The sequence below is a fragment of the Mirounga angustirostris genome, unplaced genomic scaffold (genome assembly GCF_029215605.1).
Source record: "Mirounga angustirostris isolate CCGP_5_RB_7025 unplaced genomic scaffold, mMirAng1.0.hap1 SCAF_4, whole genome shotgun sequence".
NCBI classification, from domain to species: domain Eukaryota; kingdom Metazoa; phylum Chordata; class Mammalia; order Carnivora; family Phocidae; genus Mirounga; species Mirounga angustirostris.
Window position 1 is genome coordinate 812,121 of NW_026991712.1, and position 25,532 is coordinate 837,652.

Consider the following 25,532-nt stretch of genomic DNA (forward strand, 5'->3'; position numbering starts at 1 on the left):
GGGGGCACTGGAGCAGAGGTGCGGGTGGAGGAGCCTGGGGAGGCGGGGCGGGGTGGCCCCCAGCTCGGTGCCCGCTGTCTCCCCCCCAGCCCTTGACCCCAGGGCGGAGGCACAGAGTCCACATTGTGCCCCCACTCTACCCGGCCCTGCCAGGACAGAGCCCTATTCACCTCTCGGACGCCAGCGCCCTTGGGGACCCGGAGCTGAAGAGCGGTCGTGCGTGGGTGTGCGTGTGCTCCGGCAGCGCCGGCGGTGCGGGGTGCGGGAGGCTCTGGGCGGGGGCTGGAGGGGAGGCCCGAGCTCCCGCGGCCCACGCCGCTGCGGCTCCAGATATTTATAGGCCTTCACTGCAGAGCTCAAGGTGGGACTGCGCGGGGCCGGGGGTGGGGAAGGACGGTGGAGAGTCCTAGAGGCTGAGACAGCTTGGAGGTAGAGCGCCAGTGTCCAGGGGATGGGGCCGGGACCCTTCCCTGATGCCGGGGTGAGGGAAGGGAGTGCGGTCAGTGCTTCCTGATGGTCGGGCTTGCCTGCCGGTCTGAGGTTTACAGGGGACGTCCAGGTTTGGGACGGAGCGGGGGGGGGGGGGTGCGGGGAGGGGGGGCGGTTGGTGTCTGAGTGATGGGGTGAGCCCCCAGGCTGACAGTGTGGAGGGGCCAGCGTCCTGGTGATAGACAAGGGAGTGAGGTCAGTGCTGGGGGGAGGGGTGTCTTTGTGCGGGTGTCCGGGGGTGAGCTGGAGGGAGTGAGGCCAGTTGTGGGCGGGAGCAGAGTTGTCAATGTCTGGGTTGGGGGGATCAGTATGTGGATGAAGTGGGACACAGGAGGGGAGTGGGTGTCAGTGTCTAGGTGATTAGGGTGGAAAGGGTGCGGTGAATGTCTAGATCAAGGAAGTGTCTGGTTGGTGTGCAGTATCCCCCTAAACACAGAGGTGTGACCCCCTCCTGCTCCCTCTCCAGGAGGCCATGTCAGGCGAGGACCACGAGGGGCGGCCAGTGGCTGAAGATGCCAGCGGCTCGCCCAGCCCTGGGGACACACTGCCCTGGAACCTGGGGAAAACACAGAGGAGCCGGCGAAGTGGAGGGGGCTCCGGGGGCAACGGGAGTGTCTTGGACCCTGCCGAGCGGGCAGTCATCCGCATTGCAGGTAACGCTGAAGGGCCTGGTCTGCCCAGTTTGGACATCAGCACTCGCTTGTTGGCTGAGCACTTGCTGTCGGTTACCTGCGGGTGTTAGGACCGGGATGGGAGGCTGACGGGCTGGTCCCCGGCAGACTCGTCTGTGGCAGGTGATTGCAGGCCCCACAGCGCCACCTGCTGGCCCCCTCTTGTCAGTTGCAGGAGGCCTAAGGTTGAGGCCTGCGGTTGCGGCCCCGGCCGTGGCACCATCACTGGCTCATGGCAAGGAGCCCGTGCCCAGGTGCCATGATACTTTCTTGGGCTTCTGGGGCAGAGCCGCCTTCCAGGCCCCTTGCTCTTGGCTGCCACCAGCAGTGTGGGGAAGCACAAAGGAGCGGGAGAGGAGGGGCCACCTGGTTGGCTAGGGCTGCAGCACCTCCGTGAGCCAGGTCCTGCCTTGGCCTCCAGCAGCTACCCATCTGTGGAGGAGGATGGGAGAGGCCCAGCCAGAGGCCCCTGAGAGTGTAGGGTGGGGCAGCTGGAGAGTGCCCCCCCCGCTGGGAAGTGGGTGACCCAGGCTGGAGGCCATCAGGCCGGCTGTGCTGGGAAAGGGAGGAGCCAGCTGAGGGTCCTTGGCCCAGGCTGCAGAGTGCTGACCCCACCCCCCCCAGGACAGAATGAGGGTGCAGCGTGTGGAGGGCAGGGCCGCCCTGGCAGGTGGCTGGGAGCGCACACTGAGGCAGGTGGGCAGAGGCCTGAAAGGCCAGCTGCTGACAGAGGACAGGACTGTGGGCAGCGAGGGGCTCTGTGGGTGGGAGGACCAGCAACAGCTCCAGGAAACGCAGAGGCTCAGGACAGCTTGAGGGGTGTGTGGGTGTATCACATGTGGATTTTAAAGGAGGATTTTTACCCACGTGAAAGCGAATCATGAGTGTCTTTCCGCCCCCCCGGACCTTCTTCAGCGTCAGCCCCTGCCCGGGGGTGGTGGCCTTCAGCTCTCCCTGCCGGGAGCTCTGCTGCAGCCAGGGCCCCAGCCTGATGACCTCAGGACTGATCCCTAGCAGTGGGGTTTGTGGTCACAGCGTCTGCAGCAGTTAAGGTTAGAGACGGACACTGTCCCCGCGCTCCAGAAAGGAGGGCATCTGCCCGCCTGGGACACAGGGTCTTCGCCCATTTCATGGGTGGGAAAGAATTTGTCTTTTAGTTTTACCAAACCTTTTTTTTCTTTTTGCTGCACATTGCCTATTTTAGTCCTTTTATATTTACTTAAATTTTTTTGTGATTTGAGGGCTCTTTTTATATCGAAGGTAGCAACTCTCACCTCCAGCCTCGCAGTGGGAGGATTCTCAGTCGCGGCGGAGGGAGGAGGGAAGGGGCGCGCCTGAGGGCGGCCAGGTGAGGTCGCCGGAGAGGTCGGGGCCGGCGAGGGAGGGGCCGCTAGGGACTGGGACCCGGCCGGGCGCGGGGAGGGGGGTGCGCCCCCGGGACGCGCGTGGGGCCGCGGCTGGGAGCGTGCCCAGCCCGCCCGGCGCAGCCCTGGCCCCCTGGCCCCTCGCCCGGCCCCGCCCCGCCCGTGGGGCATCCTGGGTGCGGGGGCGGGGCGGGGCCGCCCCTTTAAGCGGCGCGCGGCCGCGGGGACAGTGGCCGCCCGGTCTGGAGGCCGCTCTGCGCCGCAGTGCCCGCCGCGTCCCGCGCCCAGGCATGGCCGCCCTGCTGCCGCCGGGCCCGCCGCCCGACGAGCTGGACTTCATCCAGGCCTACGAGGAGGTGCGGGAGAAGTACAAAGGTATGGCGCCGTCGGCCCCGCGCATCCTGCCGACGACCTGCCGTTCGGCTGGGCCCTGGCAGGTCCTGCAGCCTGACAGCCCGGCCTCTGACCCCTTGTCCGCCGTGGCCGGTCCGATCGCGGCCCAGGCACAGCCCAGCCCGCCGCCTCGCCGGTCCCGCTCGACACCCGCGGCTGCGGCGCCCAGGGCACAGGCAGTAGCGCCCGGCGGAGCCCCCGCGGTCATGCCCTTAATAGGGCATCGCGCGGAGGGTGGTGGGGTGGGCCGCGCCGCGGGCGGGGGCTCGCGGGGCCAGTGTCCAGTGTCCCCAGTCGGTGCCCAGCAGACACGTGGGTCAAGGCCGAGCCCTCCCCTGCCCCTCAGCGGGGTGCCTCCCCCGTGGGGTGGGGGCCGCTGCTGCTCTTGGCAGAGGGTCACATACTTGTGGCCTCTCCTCACATCCCCAAACGGGCCAGCCCCTAGGCTGCCACCCTCCTTTGGCAGGGACCTCCTTACACCCCTTCTCTGTCCCCTGGGCAGGCAGCTGTGGGCTGGGAAAGACAGGCCAACCCTCTCTTCCTTTTCAGAAGAACTGGCTCTGTGTCTCTGACAGACCCCCTTGCCCTGCTCCAGCGGCCCCCTGGGGTCTCTGGACCTGCCCAGGCCCTCGCTGTTGTCAGCAGCCCGCACCCCAGCCCAGCTGCCCGGGTCCCTGGGCTCTGAGCAGGCACCATCCCAGCCCTGGCTCCTGGCCCACACAGGCTTAGGGCCCTGAGAGTGAGTTGCTGGAGAGGGTCGAGGCGGGGGCCTTGGGCAGAGCTGACCAGAGCTGTTTCCAGCTCCACATGGCTGGTTTTGCTGGCTCTGCCCCCAAGGGCAGCTCAGGGAGAGAGGTCCTGCTCGGGCCTCGCCTTGCTCTCTACCCACTGACCTCCCCCAGGCACGGAGAGGTTTCATAGGGCCTAGGGCTCGTCCCTGCCAGGCCACCCTCCCCTAACAGCTTCTGCTTGATCTCTGGCAAGGTGGCTGTGTTGGGTGGATCTGCCAGCGTTGTGGTCACCCTGTTGGCCTGGTCCTACCAGAGGTGCTCCTGGGACAGTGGGCTCCTGAGGGAGGGAGCCTAAGTGTAGAGAGGGCCGGCCTGCTGCTCTTACCTCCCAGAGCTGGCCCAGCCTTGGAGGGCCCATCCGGACAGGTCCTGGGCAAGGAAGCAGCTGCCCATGTGAACCACAGTTTTCCTGGCATACCCCAGGAAAGAACTGTTTATGAAGTGGCCACTCTGTTTAAAGTAGGGACACCTACACAGAATATACACAGAGTACATAGTGGTTTGTTCCAGAATCTTCCTTGGTGTGATCAGGGCCCAGGGCTGCGTGTGGTCCAGAGCCTGTCCGGGGCATCCATCTGAAACATCCTGACCTGAGTAGCCGTGTTCCCTCTACCCCCTGGGGTGGAGATCTGCCTCCCAGGAGGGAGATCTGACAGGTCCCTGGGGGTTTTCCTGTCTCGGTGCCTGCCCTCCCCAACCCAGCCTCCCTGGACGCCAGGCTTGATGTTGGACCCACTGGGCGGTCTTGGCCCATGTCCACCTCCTGGGCATGGTGGCTGGAGGCTGACAAGAGGGCAGTGGGTGACCCGTGCCTGCTTCTTGCCCGAGGGTGCAGAGCGTGGACGTGCCAGTGCTGGGGGCTTCCCATGCAGGCCCAGGCGTCGGAGGGCTTCTGGGTCATACCCGGCACCCCCATGACTCCTCAGTTCCTTTGAGTAAGGGGCTAGGTTGGTGCCTATGGTCAGCCCAGGGCTGCTGCCAAGGCCAGGAGTAGTCTAGAGGAGGCCATAGGTGGCTGGGCTGTGGGCCACAGGTCTGACCAGTGTGCACCCCTTGGACTTACCAGAGGACCAAGGTCCTGGCCCATCCTGTCCCTGGAGGTGGAGGGCCACCGTGAGGGACGGAGGGAAGGCATGGCCCCTGATGTCAGCCCGTGTGCAGGTGGGGAGGAGGCCGAGCCCCCCTCTCTTGGGGCCCAGCACAGCACTCGCTGGCTCTGCCTCGGGAACTGCCCCCCAGACCTGTCCAAGCACTCCTGGTCCCTCACTGGGCCCATGAAGGGCTTTGGCTTCTGCCTCCTGATTGCTAGCCCAAGCTCGCTTTCACTGCCCCCTCCCCTGGCCCCCCCCATGAGAAGTTCCTTCCCCAGCTGCCCCTCCAAAGTCCAGCCACTCAGCCCCCCCAAGTGGTCCCCTCCCCCACAACACCCCAGGCCCCACCCTGGACACGTCATTCATTCCCTGGCTCTCCCCCTGGAAATCCCCAGTCTTCCCTTCATGGTCACTGCTCTGCCCAGAACATTCTCAGTTTCCTGTCTGCCTGAGCTCCTCCCCCCCCCCCCCCCCCGCCTTCTCTCCAGGGAAGATTCCACGTGGGGCTGGAGCCACTGGGTCTGTGGTGGGACAGCTCTGGGTGCCCTGTGGGAGAGGGACTGCAAGGGCTGTCCTGACTCCCAGTTCCCCAGAGCCTGGCCTAGAGCAGCTCAGAGGCTGGGTGTGGGAGGGCAGGGAGGGTTTGGGGTGAGGGAGAATCCAGGTGGGTCAGGTGAATGGGGTAAGGCTGCTGGTAAAGGAGCAGCCCAAGTCCCCCATGGTGCTGTGTGCATAGGGCCAGGGGCCTGTCCATGGGTCAGGGCAGGGGCTGGAGCCAGCCAGGAGGGCCTGGGGAAGCTGGGGTGGAGACTTCAAGGTTGTCCCGTGGGGCTGGGAGCAGGGTGGCCACAGAGTCAATGTGGATCAGAGAGCAGCACCTGGGTGTTCTGACAAAGCCGCTGTGGTGGTCCCGGTTGGGGAGTGGCATGGGGGTGGGGTTGGGGTGGGGGGCAGGGCCTCCAGGCAGGAGGTTTGGGTAGGGATCCTGCATGGCCTTAGGAGAAGGCCTGGGGAGAAGGCCTGGGGAGAAGGTGGGTCCGGAGAGGCCCTGGGAGGGGTATCAGCATGTCTGCAGGGCATGGGCCCAGCATGTGTGTTATGTTTTCTTCGAGACTCAGCTGGAGGGGCTTCCCCCCCTCCCTGGCAGGACTGGCATCATGCCCGGCACCCTCCTCACATGTCCTACCTTTTCCGGGCCTGGACTCTGAGCTGGGTCATGTGTCCCCGGTGCCACCCCAGGCCCTCAGCCAGCATTTGCAGGGGGCTCGCGTGGGTGAGTGGGTGATCAGCACGGGGTGTCGTCTTTGGTGACCAGGGCTCAGCCAGCAGGAGCCAGGCTAGCGGTTGTCTGGGCTCTTTGGAGAGGACTTTCGGTCTGTGTTTACTGTCAAAAGTACAATGTGCTCAAAGGAAACAAGACAAAACAAAACAATGACCACACTATGGAAGTACAAAAAAAACCCAGTTACAGTCACACCTCTGGCCCCCAGTCTCACTGGCTGGGGCGACTGCAGCGTGTGTGTGTGTGTGTGTGTGTGTGTGTGTGTGTGTGTAAGAGAGAGGGAGGGAGGGAGGGAGGGAGGGCAGTGGTTTTTAGCATATTAAGAGACTTGTGAAACCATCACCACAGTCAATTCCAGAACACTGACATCCCCCCACCCGGCACCTGGCAAACCTCGATCTACGTTCCGTCTCTTAAGGATTTGCCTGTATCGGACATTTCTTATAAGTGGAATAAAACCATTTGTATCTGGCTTCTTCTATTTAGCATGATGTTTTCAAGGTTCGCCTATGGTGTAGCGTGTGAAGGACGTCATTCCTTCCATGGCAGAATCATACTCCACGGTATAGATGTACCTGTTCTGTTTCTCTGTGCATCAGTTGATGGACATCTGGGCCATTTCCACCTTCTGCCCATTACGAGTAATACTGTTGTGGACATTTGTGAGCAAGTTTCTGTGTGGACCCATGTTCCCATGTCTCCTGAGTAGACACGAGGGAGTGCATTTGCTGGGTCACGTGGTAACTCTATGTTTAACCGTCAGAAGAACTGCCAGGCTGTTTCCCACAGCAGCTGCGCCATCCTGCGCTCCTCACAATGGCATGTGAGGGTTCCAATTTCTCCACGTCCTCACCAACACTTAGGCTTACCTGCCTTTTTGAGTGTAGACATTCAGTCCTGGTGGGTAGAGGGAGGATCTCATTGTGATTTTGACTTACGTTTCCTGGTGGCTAATGACATTGAGTGCCTTTTCATGTGCCTGTTGGTCATTTGTGTACCTTCTTTTGAGAAATATCTGTCCAGATCCTTTGTCCATTTTTAAATTGGGTTTTTATCTTTTTGTTGTTGAGTTGTAGGTGTTCTTTATGTATTCTAGATATATGTCCCTTACCAGATACAGGATTTGCAAAAATTTTCTGGTTCTACGGGTTGTCTTTTTACTTTCTTGATGGTGTCCTTTGAAGCATAAAATTTTGAATTATCATAAGTCCAATTGGTCTGGTTTTTTTTGCTTGTGGTTTTGGCATCGTATCTAAGCAATTACTGCTTATTCCAAAGTCATGACGATTTATGCCTAGGTCTTCTTCCAGGAGTTTTATAGTTTTAGCTCTCACATTTAGGTCTTTGATCTATTTTGAGTTAATTTTTAAGTGTGGCATGAGGTAAGGGTCCAACTTCATGCTTTTACTTGTGGATATCCAGCTGTCCCAGCACCATTTGTTGGAATGATTATTTTTTCCCCAAGGAATGCTCTTGGTCCCCTCAGGCTTTTTCATGGGCAGTAAATATTCCATTACCTAAAAGCACCACAGTTTATTTCCCTGGTCCCTTTACATGGACATTTGGGCTTATCGTTAAAAATTATTCTATTTCGGGGCACCTGGGTGGCTCAGTCGTTGAGCGTCTGCCTTTGGCTCAGGTCGTGATCCCAGGGTCCCGTGATCGAGCCCCACACGGGCTCCCTGCTCAGCGGGGAGTATGCTTCTCCCTCTCCTGCTCCCCTGGAGCGTGTCTCTCTCATCAGATGAATAAAAAATAAAAAATAATCGTTAAAAAAAATGATTCTATTTCTAGATTGCCCTCTGGTGTAGGTGAGCGCCTCAGATACAAGACCCACTAGTTCTCCAATTCTTTGCCAACTGATTGATGAGAAAATCCAAACTGTTTTAATTTGCATTCTTTGATCGGTAAATAAAGTGAACATCATTTTGTAGTTCTCAGCTATTTTCACTTTTCTTCTTTTATGAATTGCCTTCTCAAAACCGTTGTTCAGATCTAGGAGGGAGGCAGGTAAGGATCAGGGTTGGAAAAAAAAAAAAACGTTCATTTTTCTGGAAGATGTGTTTCTCTTTGAATTATAAGAGCTCTTTCCAGGGGTGCCTGGACCGTGCAGTTGGTTAAGCCTCCGACTCTTGGACTCTTGGTTTCGGCTCGGGTCATGATCTCAGGGTCCTGGGATTGAGCCCCGTATCCAGCTCTGTGCTCAGTGGGGTGTCTGCTTCTCTGCTCCTCCCTCTTCCTCTGCCCCCTCCCTGCTTGATCCCTCTCTTTCTCTAAAATCAATCAATCAATCAATCAATTTTTTCAAAAAGCCTTTTAAAAAAAAAGACCTTTTTACATATTATGAAGATTAACTTCCTTGTTTGTTATATATGTTTCAAATTTTTCTCCCAGTTTGTTACCTTTGGTAAGTAAACTTTTATCAAAATAAAATGTTCCTCCAGAAAAGCCTACAAATTATACACACGTGGCTTACTTAAATTTCAGTTTCCTTGTGATCAGCACTGAGATCATGAAAATAGCTTCTTAGCCTCTTAAAAGGTCCTGTGTCCCCAGTTGCTGTCTTGACTTCTCACACCATGCGTCAGTTTTGGCTGATTGTCATTTAGTTCTGTCTGCGGTGTCTTTAGCCATATCAACTTAAAAAATTTCCCAGTCTTTTATTTTATGATGTCTGAATTTTATGTCCTGTTCAGGATTCTCCTCTTTTATAAAAACAGTTGCTGAGAGTGTTTTCAAGTTCTGGTGTGTTTGTGTTCTAACATCTTCCTCTTTATCTGGAATTTGTTCGGGGCTGAAGTGTGTGGGAGACTTGGGGTGTTGTGCTCAGGGTCTGGCCTTGGGTTAGTGGGTGACAAGGAGGATTTTGACTATCTCCTTTCCCATGAAACTCAGCTTCCTGAGGGCAGGGTCCATGTCCTGCTGCACCTCTGTTATAAGACAAGCATGGCTTAAGAATGAATGGATGGATGGGAGGGAGAAGTGGACCCTGAGCCAGTGGGAATCCTGGTCTGGCATGAAGACTCCTGGGTGCCCCCAGAGCAGTTGCTGAGGAGAGACCCAGTGGTGGCAGAAGGCATGGTGGGAGCCGAGGAGATGCAGAGCAGCTTGGGAATGGAGCAGCATTTCTGCAACAGGGAAGGCAGAAGAATGGGAGTTTGCTTTTGGGCGTAGGTGTTGGAGATGAGCAAGCCTACGGAGACTCCGAGATGCTGGAAAAGGCTGGATGAGCTGAGGGAGGCCAGTCTGGGGCAGTGCTTTGGGGCCCTCACGAGGAAGAGAAGAGGCCCACGCTCTGAGCCTTGGGGCAGCTGGGGAAGCAGGGGCAGAGCCATATCACGGGGTCCTGGCAGCCCAGTGAATGGGAAGGGGTGACGAACCAGGGGAGGGCTACCTGGGCGAGGAGTCTCGAGCAGGACGAGGCCCAAAGAGTGCCCAGCACTTGGTGATAAGGGACACTGGGGACCTTGGTGAGACCTGTTTGAAGGTGTAGTCAGATTGGAGGTGCCAAGGGCGATGTAGGGGTAAGAAGAGGGGTGCAAGGCTGGAAGGTGTCCAACAGTGTGGGAGGGAGGACACCTTCCAGGACAGAGCGGTGGCACGCAGGCAGAACACTGGCCAAGGTCCCTGGGGCAGGAAGGCCTTGGCCCAGAGGGCATCCGTGGCCATCGAGGGTATGGGCATTGCTGAGTGCTGGGTGATCTCTCTCCTTTACCCATCTGCCCATGTTGGGGGCTGAATGTGATCACCCCTTGCCACTGAGGGTGTTGTGGAATGAGCAGGGCTTGGGGCCGTCAGGCCTTAGGGTGTGGGAAGGTGTGGGTGATGGTGCCCCCAGCCTCGGTTTCCCCATAAAGCCTGAGGGGAGCTAGCAGTAGGGGGCAGGATCTGGGTGCCTTCAGAAGGGATTCAAGGAGGCTGGAGAGCATTGATGCAAGTGGGGGCCAGTTGTAGGCCCACCATGGACAGGGAGACACGGGGGCGGGGCAGCCAGTGTGGTGGGTGTTTGGTGGGGTTGTGGGTGGTGAGGCTGGGGACCCAAGAGGGGCAGGCACTGGGTTATCTGGTGGGGGCCCAGGTTGCTGGTGGACCGGGTGGAGGGGAGGTCCGGAACTCATTCTCAGGTGATGGGAAGAAGGTGCCCACTCAGAAGACGTGGGACAGGAGCCTGTAGGGCTGGCCCTCTCCTCTGGGGGAGCTTGGGGCCTGCTTTAGCTGCAGAGTTGTCCCAGCTGGGTGGTCGGCTCTTGGCAGGGACCAATTCTGCAGGAAATGAATGCCCTAGAAGGACGTCTGGTGTAGCTGGTCTGGAGTCTGGGTCGTGCGGGCTGGTGGGGGCGCTGGTGCCTGGGACAGCGGGGGGGGGGGGGGGGGCGTCGGCCCTCTAGGACGCCCGTTGGCGCACATGGTGCAGGGCTGGAAGTATGGCCCCGCAGGGGGCAGGTGTGAGGCCGCCGGTAGGAAGCCCGAGAGAAGTGTCCACAGCAGGTGTCTGTCGTGTGGGGCTCTTAGAGTCTTTATTCTGTTCTTTGTTTTTGTTTTTCAAATGAATGTGTATTTTGAACTTTTGAAACGTATCCTTTTTTCTCCTTTCTTGTTAAGTGGATGGCTTCGGGAAAGCTTATAGGACCAGAGTTAGCCTTGAGGGACATGACGGAGCTTCACTGTGGTTATTACTACGACAACTCATGCCTGGCCGTGGAGTACAGCTAGCCCCCAAGAACGCCCTTCTCCTAGGTTCCTGCAGCAGCTATAACAAGTTGCCTCGGCCTGGTGGCCTGAAACAACAGAACTTTACTCTCTCACTGTTTTGGAGGCCAGAAGTCCAAAATCAAGGTGTCAGCAGGGCCACACTCCCTCAGAGGCTGTAGGGCTGCTCCTACCTGTCCCAGCTCCCGGGGGCCGTCAGCCTTCCCTGGGTGTGACTGCAGCTCTGTCTTCAACACGGCCTTCTCCCTGTGTCTTCTCCTTTCTCTTGTAAGGATCCTTGTCACTGGATTTAGGGCCTCCCCGAGTAATCCAGGATGATCTTTTCTGAAGACTCTTAATTATAACTGCAAAGACCCTTTTTCCAAATAAGATAACATTCGTGGGCTCTAGGGATTTGGAGGTGGACATGTATTTTGGGGACCACCATTCAAGCCACTGTTGTGTGCCCTCTGGCCCCCTAAAATTCATGTGTGTCACATGCAGAATACATTCACCCCTTCTCACCATCCCCCAGAGCATCAGCCCATTACAGCATCGACTCAAGTTCAAAACCTCACTTAAATTTCAGCAGCTCAAAAGCCCCACGTCTTGTCCAAAGTGTCTCAGTCTGGACTAGGAGAGGCTCTGGATATGGTCCACCCGGGGACAGAATTCCTGTCTGCCGGTGGACTTGTGAATCTAGTAAGCTAGTCTTAGGCTTCCGGAATACAATGGTGGGGCAGGCAGAGTAGACATCCTCATTGCAAAAGGGGGAAATAGAAAGTGAGCACGGGCTCACAGTCCGAGCCAGTTTGAAACCTGCAGGGCAAATTCCTTCCTCTTCTGTGGCTGGATGCTCTGCTCTCTGGCTCCCGCTCTGGGCCCAAGGCTCTGCTCGTGGAGTCCTGTCTCCTTTTCCTTGAAGGGCAGCACAGGATTGAAGCTGAGTAGCGCTGTCAGCCCTTTTCCTGCCTGAAGAATCCCAGAATCCTAACTGCCTTTCCTCGTTGTGTCCTGTCTCTGTCCCGTCCTCCAAGCTGGTGGTGTCTCTGTGGGTATGACGTTCGCATACACCTCGTGGGTCTCCCGTGTTGGTCACAGGGACCCATGTCCTTAGACAAGAGGGTCTCCCAGATCTTTTCTGGATGACCCCACTCCATTCCTAGCTCCTGCTGAGACGGCTGAGTGGACCTATGGGCCAGACAGCTAATCTCCTCAGCAGAAGGCTGTCCAGTCACCCTTGGCTGTCTCTCCAGGGCATGCTTTCCCAACATTAGCATATTCTGAGATCTGAACAGGTCGTGACTCTCCTGGGTCCCCAGTGCTAACCATCCCTTCCTCGACGGACGTCTGTCCTCCTGAACTTTCCTGTGAGCGGCAAGAGGAAGGCAGGTCACGCCTCCCACACTTCACCTGAAATCTCCACAGCTAAAGATCGCTCACAAGTTCTGCTTTCCACCCAACAGCGGAACATGGTTCAGCCATGTTTTTTGCCACTATTTGATAAGGATCGCCTTTCCTCTGATTTCCAGGAATGTGTTCCTCACTTCCTTCTGAATCCTTACCAGCAACACGCTTAGCATCCATGTTTCTGCCAACAGTCTGTCCATGGCAGTCCAAGCTTTTTCTGCCATGCTCCTTGGAGTCCCCCAGCCTCTGTCCACGGCCCAGTTCCGGGGCCACAGCACATGCTCAGGCATTGATCACCCACCCCAGGAACAAAAGGTTGACTAGTGTCCTGCGTCTGCCGTAACACTTGCCACACACAGGTGGTCTAACACACAGAGATGCACTCTCTCCGCTCTGGAGGCCAGAAGTCCAAAATCGAGGTGCTGGCAGGGCCATGCTTTCTGGGAAGGCTCTAGAAGAGAACCTCCCTCATCTCTTCTAGCTTCTGGTGGCTATTGGCGTTCCCTGGTTTGTGGCTGCATCCCCTGTCTTCACATGGCTTCTCCTCTGTGGCTCTGTTCTTTTCTGTCTCATTGGTTTTAAAAAATGTGCATAGTATTTGGTAGTACAATTTATTTATAATTTTATAATTTGACATTATAGAGTATTTTAGACACATGTAACTTCTTTTTACTTAATATTACAACATGGACATCTTTCTATAACATTTACTTACAATGTAACATAATATCATATTCCTTTGTAGCGTAACTATATCATATGTAAAAAAATTTTTTTTTATTAAGTGAAGTCTACCCCCAATGTGGGGCTCGAACTCACATCCCTGAGATCAAGAGTTGCTCTCTCTACTGACTGAGACAATCAGGCACCAACCATATTGTGTTTAAACTAATCTGCTCTCATACAACATTAAGGTTATTTACTTATTTATTTGATATTAGAGCAGCTGCAAGGAGCAGTTTTGTAGCTGGATGGTTGGGTGTATCTATGACTACTGTTCGAAATAGAATTTCTGGATCAAATCGTGTGTAAAACGTAAGCCTTATCTACACCAAGATACCATTTTTTATGTATCAGATTGGCAAAAATCCCAACACTTGGATTTCTGGATTGTGTTGGGGAAGCTGTGGGAACCAGGCCAGTGACGGTGCCTATCAGATGGGCGCCCAAGGGGACCACGCTCCTGGGGGTCCTTGTGGCGACAGGGCTCCTGGGGGAGAGCCGAGGGCTCCGCCAGCAGCCGGGGGACGTCTCTGTGCTGGGGGCTGATGGCAAAGCAAGGGTCGGATGGTGCGTGTGAGGTGTCACTTTTTGCGTCAAAAGGAGGAAAAGCAAGAATCGTGTTTGTATTTGCTTGATTTTCCATAAAGAAGTTGCAGAGGAATCAACAGGAAGCCAGCCCCAGCGACTCCCACACCGTGTGGGTGGGAAGGAGCCTTTCCAGCCAGCGTTCCGTGTTTGAGTCGGGGGGATGTGTCCCATTCAAACACGATATTTAGAGTCTCTGAGGTGTTTGCTAGGTATCGCAGTTGCGCCTCACTCCCAACACCTGCCCAGCGCCCATGTTACCGTTCAAATGGCCGATAGAACCTTGCTGGTCTAGAACATCATATACGTGAGTACGTGAGGCCGTGTTAACAGAGGAGCCCAATGGGGTCAGTGGGAGGGCCAATCAGAATTGCAGGGCTTAGCTTGGGGGGCGTTGGACCTCTGCACTGGGGAGCATGAGTCCCCCGGTCTTTCTTTATGCATGGGGGGCTTTCTGCCCTCGAGTTCTGACGGATTTTTATTTATCTATATCTACCATTGCAAATGAAGGGTTTTTTTCCCCTTATGTTTTTCTTTCTTTCCTTTTTTTTTTTTTTTTTAAAGATTTTATTTATTAAGGAGAGAGAGAGAAAGCACAAGCAGGGTGAGCAGCAGGCAGAGGCAGAGGGAGAAGCAGGCTTCCCGCCGAGCAGGGAGCCCGATGTGGGACTCGATCCCAGAACCCTGGGACCGTGACCTGAGCCGAAGGCAGACGCTTCACCGACTGAGCCACCCAGGCGTCCCTCCCCTTATGTTTTTCTAGTCCTTATTGCTGGCCTATAAGAAACCCCTTGGGTCTTTTAGAGGTTTGGCTCAAGCCAGCCGCTTTAGCGAGCTCTTTCATGGGTTCTGATAGGTGGTCCGCGGAGTCTGTCTTGGTGCTGAGAGGAGGAAATGGCAGCACGTGTGAGCGCTCTCTGTCCTGGGCTTCTCCTGCAGGGCCTCCTTTGCCCTCACAGGGTCCAGGTTGCCCTGGACCAACCTCACGGAAGCCGAGGGGGAGACAGTGGGTTTAGGAGGTGTCCCTAACCACTGCCCCGAGGGCCCTGCAGCGTGGCGCGTTGGCTTGCTCCTTGCAACACTCCCTGTCCCACTGTATAATGTCCTGTGGGACCAGGAGGGGGCCTGGGAGGACAGCCCCGACGAGCCTGCCTGGTCTTTTGTAAACAGTGTGCACCTTTCCTGGTTTACTGGGCCACTTTTTAAAAAAAAATCAGAACTGCTTCTGGGTTTTATCAAATGAGTTGTCAGCATTTTTGAGATCCATATACAGGTTTTCTTCTTTAATCTATTAATGAGGCAAAACTATATTAACAGAGGTCCTGGGAGTACCTCCTCCTGGCACCATGAGAGATCATTCCCTTTTTGCCCCACGGCCAGGCCCGCGTGTCCAGGTCTGGGGTTTGGCGATGCTGAGGCAGCCGCCGGGGCCATCCAGCTGAGTGTCCCTGCTGGGAGGGACTGGCAGAGGGGTGTGTGTGGTGGGACACTCCACTGGCCCGGAGACAGGGTCCACTATGCTGCAGGGGGCAGGGCAGCCCAGGGCGGGAGGTGCCAGCAGGGCTGTGGTGGGACCTGGTGTGTGCATGGCCATGTTCTGGGGGCTGCCAGGACCAGCCTGCTGAGAAGGGAAGTGGCGCAGCGGTGGGTGTGCAGATGAGGATGGGTTTGAAAGATATTTGGGGGCAGAATGACGGAGCACGGGATGTGGGGCCCAGACCCAGGATCCCCCACCAAAGCCTCTGGCAGGTGCTTGGTAACAGGGCTATTCTTGAAGGGGGCTGCATGGAGACAGCTGGATGGGGCCTGAAGAGGTGACCTCGGTGCCGCCCAGGCCTTGCCCAGGATCCGCAGGAGCCCTGGCAGGTGCCCGACCTGCCGGCGTAGTGAGCCTAGACCTCCCAGGAGCCGCCCAGAGTGGCTGGTCGGGCCGAGTTCCTGCCGTCATCATCCAGCAAGGGGTGGCCTCCCAGGCAGAAGGTTCTCCTCCTGCCCCAGCCCAGCAGCTTCCCAAGGTGGAGGGGCACCCTGGGCTGTGGCTGTGGGGCGAGATGGCCCCCGTGCTCCCACTGCGGGCTCAGTCTTTGGGTCGCACCGGGTCAGGTCTTCCCTGGGTGATTGCCCACCTAGGTGGAAGGTGTCTGCTCACACAGCTACAGCTGTTACACATGCCCCCTGCATGAGACCACCTGGGTCACCTGCTGGGAGCCCCAGCAGCGCAGGCTGCCATGGGGGTGGGGGACGGCTTTGAAGCTCGGGGGGGGGGGGACCATCGGGAGGAGTGCCATGCTGAGGGCAGGTAGGGTCTTGGGGGCAGTGGGACTTTCTGAATGACAGATGAGGGTGTGTGGGGACAGGGGCAGGGACCCCTCCTTGGGGGTGGCCCATAGCCAAGCCTACCAGGGTCTCACGGGACTTGTGAGGAGGGCTTTGTCTCAGAGGGTCTGGGAAGGAGGGAGGGCCTGGTTGTGGTGCTAAGGCTAAGCTCAGGTTCCAGGGACGCTGAGGGCATGAGCTGGCTCCTGGAATTTGCAGAAAGCTTCAAGATGGTTTGGCATCATCCAAGGTCTGAGTCCCTGGCCTGGGTGACCTGATAAGGCTCTAGCAGGCATGAGAGAGCCATGCTGCCGGGTCAGACCATCTGCCCTCCTAAGGACCTGCATATGAGGCCTCGTGGGCAGTGAGGCCGGTAAAAGCTGAGGATGTAGGGTGGGCCGGAGCCTTCAGTCTCACGCACTGGATCTGGAGAACCCGCTTCCTTTCCTCCTCACTGTCCATATCTCCTGCTTCCAGGCTTTTGTCCAAGGTATTTTGAGGGACCTCCCTAGCTTGGTGAACCCCCAGTGAAGTCCCTCCTCGCCTGCTTCAGTGGTCTTCACATTCTCTGGGGCTGGCCGGACTCTCCTCTCTTACCTCTGGGCCTTTGCACGGGTGGTCATCTTCCTTTGCTTGCTAGCTGCAGCCTGTCCTTTGGTCCCCATGTCACTGCCCCTTCCTCTGGGAAGCCTGCTCTGATAAGGGACCAAGGAAAGGGCTCAGCGTGTCCCGTGGAGCCTTGTCAGGGTCCGCGTGGCTGCTGCCCACTTCTGAGGCCACACCACGTGGCTGCTTTTGGGGGCAGATTCGGCAGGGCAGGCTAAGAACACCGCCTCACCGGGCCTTCCAGCTGCTGCCACTTTGCTGAGAGCGGCCCCGGTTGCCGTGGCTGCAATGACCACTTACAGGTGGGCAGCCCAGCTGGCGGGGACCAGGTAAGGGACACTCCTCTGAATGGTTGACCCCTAAAGTGGGTGTGCAGGCTGTAAGGGTGGGTGGCCTGGCCTGGAAGGAGACTGAGGCAGGCTGGCCACATCTTGTGGAGGCTGTCTCTCCCCCCCACAGCCCAGCACAGAGGGCCAGGGTGGAAAGGCAGGGCGCAGTCCTGGGGTGGACACGCTAGGTGTGAGCAAGGCTCCTGCAGTAACTGATGGCTTCCCGTGGTGCAGTGAGTGAGACGGGCCGCACCCTGTGCCCACCCCGCCAGTGCCAACATTCGCCCCAGGGGCAGGTGGTGACGGTCAGGAGACTGAGCGCTCAGCATTCGAGCTGCTGGTGGGGACCCTGCAAGGCGATGTGCTGGGGCCTGCACCGGAGGTAGCAGTTGGTGGAGATGCTGATGAGTGGGCAAACTGGAAGGTGGAGCTGCCAGGGCCCGTGGGGTTGGCCACGAAGAGGGGTGGCCTGCACCACTGCGTCGTGGGTAGAGATGTACCCACTGAGCTGGGAAGATAAAAGCATCCCAAGACAAGCATGACTGGAATTTGCTGAGTGGGAGCGGCTGAGGCTGGGGTGCAGTTTGGAGTCCTGCGGGACATGACATCCTAGGAGTCAGAGTACGGAGAGCGTCTTGAGTCATAGGAGTGGGTGAGGTGGCCCAGAGGAGCGGCCGGCCACCCAGGGAAGAGGGTGGAGTGTGGGCAGGGGCAGAACCGCTGGGGCAGGGGAGGTGGGGACCTGAGTAGTGGTGATCAAGGGGCAGGTCCAGGGCACCGGGGTACCACTGCGAGCAGGCCTCCCGCCCTTGCCCTGGTGGGATCCGCCTACCCTCCACAACCAGGGTGCTGGCTGAGGAGGTCGCCAGGTGGCGCAGACCAGTGGGTACCTACTGCAAGGAGCGAGTGGCCGTGGCTTCGAGGTCCGGGAAGCCACGTGCACGAACGACCCGAGGTCACTCTGAGGGTGGCAGAGGCCAAGGCCCAGGGACTGTGGGCCGTCGGAGCGCACCTGGATCCGGCAGTCTAGCTGGAGTTCGCGGGGTCCAGCGTCACGAGGTGGAGGCTGGAGGGTGGGGGCGGGGCGCGGTGGGAGCTCGCGCCTCGGCGGCCTTGCCTTGCGCATTGGTCAGCCCAAGCCCCGCCCCGAGCCGGCAAGCCCCGCCCCAGGCCTCCCGACTCCTCCCCCAGGCTGCGGCTCTGGCCCGCGCAGTGAGTTGCGGGCCTGGACTCTGCGTGGCGGCGCCGCCGCCCTCAGTCCCGGTGGAGACATGGACCCTTCGCGAGCTATCCAGCAGGAGATCAGCTCCCTCAAAGGTGCGGGCCGGGGACGGGGCCCAAGCCAGGGTGCGAGGACCTGGCAGTGACCTCTATCTGGGTCCAGCCCTGCGGAGGGCTGCGGTCAAGGTCTGCCGTCCCGGGAGTAGCCTTGGGGATGGGGAGCTGGAGCCGCGGGAGACCCCAGGCCCATGCACCGCCAGGTCTCCACCTGGCCGGGGGCTGCCCTGGGCTGGCCGGGGGCTACTCTTGCCGCAGCCCTGCAGCCTTGCAGCCTTGCAGCCCTGCAGTGAGTGTCGGGGGGCGGGGCGGGCTGCTGCAGCGGCGGAGGCGGGTCGGAGGTGAGAGCTGGCTTTTGCGGCGGGTCCGCCCCTTTTCCTCCCGGCCTCTGCGGAGCCCCCGCCCCGCCTGCGGCCCTGCCAGCCTCCCTGCCGCTTTGCAGCCCCGCAGCTCGGCGCCCGAAGGGACCGGCCAGGGCAGTGGGTATCACTGTGGGGAGGCGCCAGGCGGGCTGGCCCCGGGCAAGTCCACACTGCGGCTCTTTGTTCTGGGGTGGGGGGGCTGGGGGCTGCCCGAGGGCTCCGACTGGTTGCCCTGGAAACCTGGAGGGCCCGGGAGGGCCCTGGAGTATGAGGGGAGGAGGCCGCCCTGCGCCCCCCCCCAACCGGCCCGCCCACCCTGGCCCTCCCGGTGCCGAATCAGCGACTTCGGCTGCGGTTCTGCAGGGTGGGGGCGGGGCAGAGAAGGGCATCCTTCCAGCCCTGGGACTTTGGGGCGGGGGCGCCCCCACCCTGGCGCAGAGAGGGACAGGGGGAGGTGTGCAGGAGCAGACGAAGCTGCCAGGAACAGCTTGCTCCGGGCTCCTACCTGCCCCTCCCCTCATCCACTGAGGGCGCCTGGGCTGGTGGGGGTGGGGGGATTCCCTACCATGCCCCGCCCCCTTTCTGCGGTTCCCCGCGTTGCTGCCATCGCTAGTGCAGGTCTGTGCAGGAGAAGAGACCTTAGGTCCAAGTGTTTGGGAGAGCTTGGGGGTGGCTTGGAATCATTTTGGGAGGGGGGCATCGGTTGGTTTGGGGGGCGGCTTGGGGATTTGGGGGCAGTAGGTCGGGAAATCATGCCAGAAAGATGGCCTGGATGAATGGGGTAGGCATGGAGGGAGAGCAGGAGGTGAGTGAGGGGCTGTAGGGTGGGCAGGGGGAGCGCAGGAGGCCTGTGGGGGAGGGCTGAGGCAGGGAGAGTGGGCGTTCTCTGGACACAGGGCTGGGCCCGGCCACTGTCTGAGTGCTGTCCTGAACCACAGCTGGTGCTGGTTCCCGAAGCCACAGCCCGGGTGGCGGGGAGGGTCCGCAGGCGCTACTGGGCTCAAGGGGCGTGGACGCTGTCCACTCCCGCGCTAGCGGCGCGTCCTCCCGGAGCCGGTCTCCTAGCGGGCTGGCCCGCTTCCTGCCCGCCAGGCTGCCGGGGACTGGCGGGGGGCGGAGGGAGGGCGCGGCAGGGAGCTGGCGGGCGGGGCCGTGGGGACAGTTGGCTGTACCTTCAGTTTCCACCGCCGCGTCCGCCAGTGTCCGCCAGTGTCCGCCCGCCCTGGCGCACGCGTGTGTGTGTCTAATGAGTTTGTGTGCGCGCGCGCGCGTGTACGACGGCGTGAGTGTGTGTGTGTTGGGGGCGCTGTTTGGAGCCGGCTCTGCGGTGCCATGGCAACGGCCCCATAAACCCGCCCCCACCCGCTGCCAGTTGGCCGCCTGCCCGCGGGCGCCTCCCACCTCGGGATCCCCCACCCCCGCCCTATTTGCCCTATTTATACTCAGTTCCCGGGCTAGCTGCGCTTGGTGGGAATGGGTGTGTCGGCATGGGCGAAGGGGGGGAGCGCGGATCTGGGTGCGGGTCGGTGGAGTATGGGGTGCGATAGGGGGAGGCACAGGATGTCCATGCTTAGAGCCTCGGCGGTGGGAGCCTGGAAGTGACTGATGGGTGTGGCCCTGCCAGGCCCCAGGGCCCTCACGTGGAACCCGCAGCCGCTTGCGGACCCCGCTGCTGGTCCCCCTTTCACTTGGGCCCCTGACCCTCTTCTGATGTGCTGCTCCTCTCCCCTGCATCTGCCCGGCTTGTCCACAGGCGGACACTCCGGCCACCCAGGGCAGGGTGTCTGCGGCAGTCGGGACACCAGGCCTGCCTGGGGTGGCCGGGACTTGGTGACCGATTTTCTGCGGCAGCTGAGAGTTTCTGGCTTCCAACAGCTGGCCTGGGGGTTGGGGGGGACGAAGGCCTGCCCAGAGCCCTCTACTCTGTTCCCTGCTCAGAGTGTTTTGGGGTCCCAGCAGACTCTGTGTTCCTGCGTCCCCCTTGATCTGGGTGGGCAAGGGAAGTGTTAAATGGGGCGGCTGCGGTCCTGGGCCTGGCATGTGGAGGTGGGGGCTCTGTCCCTTTGCCTGTTTGGGGACAGCAGCCAGTGGCGTCCCACGCCTGCCTGTCCATGTTTTGCCGCAGCTCTACTACCATCCCCCTCAGGCCTCTGCTCCCCAAGACCCCACTTCCCGCCCAGATTCTGCCCCCCTCCCCACACCGCAGCTCTCCCCTCAGACCTCAAGTACCCCCCCAGGCCCAGACAGCCCAGCCCCCGCTTTCAGATCCTTATAATTCCACAAAACCCTGAGACCACAACCCTGGGTTGGGTCCCCAGCCTGAGGACCCCTCCTGTCCTCTCTGCTCCTTGCTTCCCTTCGATCCACGCTGCCACCTCTTCAGATTCTTGCTCCATGGCTGCCACCGGACTCCCTCCGCCTCCACTTAGGAACCGTGAAGGAAGTGTTTAGAAACTGATGTAATTTCTGACGTCAGAGCTGTGGGGCCTGGGAAGGGACGGGGGCTGTTGGGGTGGCTGCCGCGGCAAGGTGCCCCCCACTCTGCGAGGGCCCCCGGCGGCTGTGGGTGGGAGGGGCCGCCCGTGCTGCTGAGTCAGAGGGGGCCGGCCTGGGCGTCCCGGAGGGAGGGCGGGCCGGCGGGAGGCTCGCGCAGCCGGCGGGCAGGCGGCAGTGCTAGCCGGAGACTCACTGAGCCAGGGAGCCAGGCGCAAGAGCCCCAAGCCCCGGCCCCCGTGCCCTGGAGCTCAGTGTGGTGGCCTGCCCGCCCGTGTCTCGCCCCGTGCCCCGCCCGTCCCCGCGCCTCTCGGGCTCTGGCAGCCATGGTGGCGGGTATGCTCATGCCGCTGGACCAGCTGCGGGCCATTTATGAGGTGCTCTTCCGTGAAGGCGTGATGGTGGCAAAGAAGGACCGGCGGCCCCGCAGCCTGCACCCTCACGTCGCTGGCGTCAGCAACCTGCAGGTCATGCGCGCCATGGCCTCCCTGCGGGCCCGGGGCCTGGTGCGAGAGACCTTCGCCTGGCGCCACTTTTACTGGTACCTCACCAATGAGGGCATTGCCCACCTGCGCCAGTACCTGCACCTGCCGCCGGAGATCGTGCCCGCCTCTCTGCAGCGCGTGCGCCGCCCTGTCGCCATGGTGATGCCCGCGCGGCGCACCCCCCATGTGCAGTCTGTGCAGGGCCCCCTGGGCTGCCCGCCAAAGTGGGGGTCGCTGCCAGCCGAAGACCCTGCCCGTGAGGAGCGGCGGGTCTACCGTCGGAAGGAGCCTGAGGAGGGGGCAGCCGAGCCCCCTGTGGTGCCCGCCACCGCCCCAGGGAACCTGGTGAGGCCTGGCCCGGAGCCGGCCCCAGCCACAGGTCAGCTGCATCCTGGCCCCAGCCATTGGGGATGGGAATGGGGTGCCTGGGCCCAGGCCTGGTGGGCTGGGGTCGTGGGAACGTCGCTCACACCGGCAGGTGGTGCTCTGTCTGCCTGAGGGTGTCGGCTGCCCTGCTGGTGGACCCACGTGGCTCCTCCTCCTGGCTTGAGGACCTTGGGCTGGGTAGGCCGAGGAGGAGCCCATGGGCCGCTGCCAGGCCATCCCCAGGCTCCCCCTGGGGCTAGGGGTGGGGCTTGCGGCGCCTGGACTGGCAGGACCAGCTGTGAGAACAGCCCTGCCCCACACCAGCTAGTCGCTCTCCCGGCACTGCCTTTGGCCTGGGCCTTCTCGGTGTGTCCCTGTGGCCTGGCTGCCCCTAGGCCCTCTCTGCGTGAGGCGGCAGTGTGCAGGGGAGGAGCCAGAATGGGACGGGGTGGGGGCGGGTGTACCGCTCTCTAGGAGTGTGGCCCAGGCAGACTGCCTGACCTTGCCGAGCCTCGGGTCTGTCCAGTGCGGTGACATCTACCCCCATGGTTTTGGGGCTCATATGGTGTTCTGATGTGGTATTGTGACTGGGAGCGTGGCCGGCGTGGGGTTGGTGATGGCCCCGGGGGCAGCCCTGGGTTGGGGGGAGAAGAGCAGACCCCAGGCAGGAGCGTTGCCAGCAGACCAGAGGCCAGGGTGTGGTGGGCACTGGGCCCAGGCCTGGGTCTGCGCAGATGGTGGAAGGTGGGTCCCAGAGTTGTGGAACAGGTCCTGTGGTCCCAGGGATTGCCAGGTGACCCTTCGCAGTGTCCTTCCTCTGTGGCATCCCTCTGTCCCTAAGCAGCTGCGCTGGCAGGACTCAGGTGGGCAGGTGACTCATGTCCCATATAGCTTGAGGCTCACACGTGTGCTTTCAGAGCTCACTGGTCTTGGTGCTGACTTGGGGTGGCCCTGGTGCCCCAGCAGAGGTCGAGCTTGGCTGCTGTTCCCATCTTTGTGTCTTGTCACCTGGGGAGGAACCTGGTCTCTAAGGGTCTGGGAAGGGGGCCTGCCGTGAGGCCGGCAGGGTGGGAAAGAGTCTGCCAGGTGAATAGGGGCCCCTGTTCAAGTTCCTGTGTGGTCTGGGTTGGACCCACTAGGGCTGTGCCATGGGATCTGGGAGGATCAGTGAGGTGGTGGGCCAGAGGAATAGTCTCTGGGCTCTCCCCGTGGCCGTGGACAAGTTGCATGGCCTCTTCAAACTCCTGTCGATGGGGTGACAGTGTCTCCCACAAGGGGACGGTGAGTGCTCGGCCGGGTGTTGGTCAGCACTGACTAGCATCCGATGGCCAAGTTCCAGCCCCGAGGCCTTCGACCCTTGCCACCGGGGCTCCAGCCCGCTCCCTCTCTTGAGTCACGGGTGTGGTGAGCGTGAGCTCCTCTTTCCTTTTCTCTCCTTCCTTCCTTGTCTGTGGCCAGGCTGGGCGGCTGGGCGGGCACATAGTAGTGGGGCCAGGATGGGGGACTGGGTGTGGCTGCAGTGGGCAGAGCGGAGGGCACCCCCAGCCCTGATGGAGGTGACTCAGTGTTCCCTCCCAGCGGCAGCCACAGGCGGCAGCTCAGAGTTTCCAACAGGAAATGAACTCCAGCTCCGGGCTGAGTCAGGCCTGCGGGTGTGGGCTTCCCAAGGGCTGAGCGCAGGACCCAAGGGCCACCCTTACCGGGGGGCACCTAGGGCATGCTGGGTGCTGGCTGTGGCGCGGGCACATCCTCATCTCTGGGGCTGCACCTAGAATCACCGACTTCTCAGAGAGACCCCTTCCTCCCCGGCTCTGTCCTCTCCAGTCTGCTGCTAGAAGGGTGAGGGCAGGAGCATGTGGGGCCAAGTGCACTGATGACCAGAATGGACTCGGTCAGCGGGTCACCTCTGCCCATCCAGCCTTGGTCAGGGAGCCACGGACGCTGGGAGGCAGTCAGATGTGCGTGCTGTACCTCCGTCCCCACCTGTGAACCGTGGTGGTCTGCTCATCTGTGTGGGAAGGCATCCGAGGCTTGGTCAGCTGAATGCCGGCCAGACCCAGACAAGCCCCTGGCCAGGGAGGCCCCTGCCATCTGGGGATGGCCTGAGATGAGGGATGAGCAATGGGGCAATCAGGGAGGACCCCTCTGAGGAGGTGCTCTGAGCTGAGCCTGACTGCTGAGGAGCACCTGCTCCACGAAGAGCAGCCCAGTAGAGGGAGGGACGAGGGGAGGATGGGGGCTGGGAAGCCGAGGCCATGGGCTTTTATATATGAAGCTCATCTACGTTTCCAATAGTGATGCTTTGCCCAGCTCAGAACTCCAGATGACCCGAGATGCTCATAAAGGAAAGGTACCGCCTGAGTGCTCCCAGCACTGTGCACAGAGCCGTTCCACGCAGCGGGTGGCCCACCCCGCAGTGTACCTTGACTTTCCCGTGTGGCGCTCGTGTCCCGAGGGAACCCGGGGTCAGCACACAGAACCGCCTTGCTCTTTTTCATGGCTGTGTAGCGCCACGTGGTGGGACAGGTTTTTGCAACAACACGAGCTTTGTGTCTGGTCTGTGCATGTTCCCTGGGATAGCCGCAGAGCTCTGGCGGGCTTTTAGAGCAGGTATGGCAGGATTAGATTTGCCTTTCCTGGGTCCTGTTCGGCTGCATGGGCAGAAGCATGGAGGAGGGCAGAGGCAGGGACACAGATATGGCATTTGCCCAGGCTAGAGACCACGGGGGCTGGGACTGAGCCGGTTGTGGGGTCTGAGGTGGAGGGAGGGGCTGGCCCTGGGGGCTAGGGGAATGAGGGTGTTGAGGGGGGTTGGGGGAAGGGCAGGGCGGGGGGGTTGTTGTGGTGGGGGCTGGTCAGGGCAGGCATTAAAGACTGGCGGGCCCCGTGGGCTGCACTGAGCCTCAGGGATTTCGGGCAGGCCTGTCCACTGTACCACCTAGGCTGTTGGACCCGTTGGTCCACCGGGCTTCGGCTCTGCTGGCTTCAGCCCTGCTCAGCTCACTGACTAAGGGGTGGCCATGAGGAGGAGTCACAGCTCCCAGAGCTGGGTGGGGAGGCCAGGGCCTGAGTGAGCCCTCCCTCTGCCTCCCACCCTTCCCTCCTTCCTGCCGTCCCTGCCTTTCCTCCCTGCTTGCTCCATGGCTTGGCCCGTGCTCAGCCGCCATGGACAGGTACAGCATGGAGGAGCTGATTCAGCTGGGCCAAGGTAGGGCAGAGCCCCAGTGTGTGTGTGTGTGGGGGGCGCTGTGGGCATGTGGGCTCCAGTTGGGCTGGACTGGGATCTCCCGGGCAGCCTGTGGCTGGGGCCCTGGGGCCGCTGGGGGTGCCTGCCTTGCCTGGGACATCAGAATGCAGAGATGCAGGAATGAGCTGGTCTCCCTCTCAGAGTTGCCGGGGAGTGTGTCTGGTGTGGGGGTGGATGGAGGCATCTGGAGGTGAAAGGCCCTGTCTAGGTGGGTGGTGGGGGGCTACCCACTGCCCTGGAGGGCCCTCTGGCCTTCAGGAGCCAGTTCTCTAGCTGGCTGTGGAGTCTTGAGGCTGCTCTGAGGCTCCCGTGAGAGCCAGCGGCTGCAGGCCATTTTCCTTCAGAAATGAGTTTCTGAGATGCGGGAGGCTTGCAGGCCGGCCCCGACCTTCTCCTCATAGCTCCTGGGCTCCCCAAATGGACCGTGGTGCCTGTAGCCCAGCGGTCAGAGGCCGAGCGTGGTCTGCTGTGCTTTGCTGCAGGGTGACCGCACGTGCTGGACGCTGCGTGGGTTCCAAGGGCAAGCCCCTCACTTTCCTCAGGCTCCTCATCTGTACCACAC

At 60.4% G+C, this 25,532-nt stretch overlaps 1 protein-coding gene across 10 annotated transcripts in view; it reads left to right on the forward strand.

The window, feature by feature from the left end:
• The window catches only part of PLEC (plectin), a 56,224-nt gene that overhangs the window by 366 nt on the left and 30,326 nt on the right, over positions 1–25,532 (forward strand). For 3 of the 10 annotated variants that reach the window (XM_064587724.1, XM_064587723.1, XM_064587740.1), the window contains one exon: positions 956–1,142. In XM_064587724.1, the coding sequence (XP_064443794.1) occupies positions 962–1,142 (181 nt within the window). In that variant the 5' untranslated portion in view covers positions 956–961. Of the gene's footprint in view, positions 1–98; positions 227–955; positions 1,143–2,743; positions 2,900–21,045; positions 21,737–24,850; positions 24,932–25,532 lie in introns of those variants that run through there. The other 7 variants (XM_064587732.1, XM_064587734.1, XM_064587720.1 and 4 more) reach the window with 5 other exon arrangements.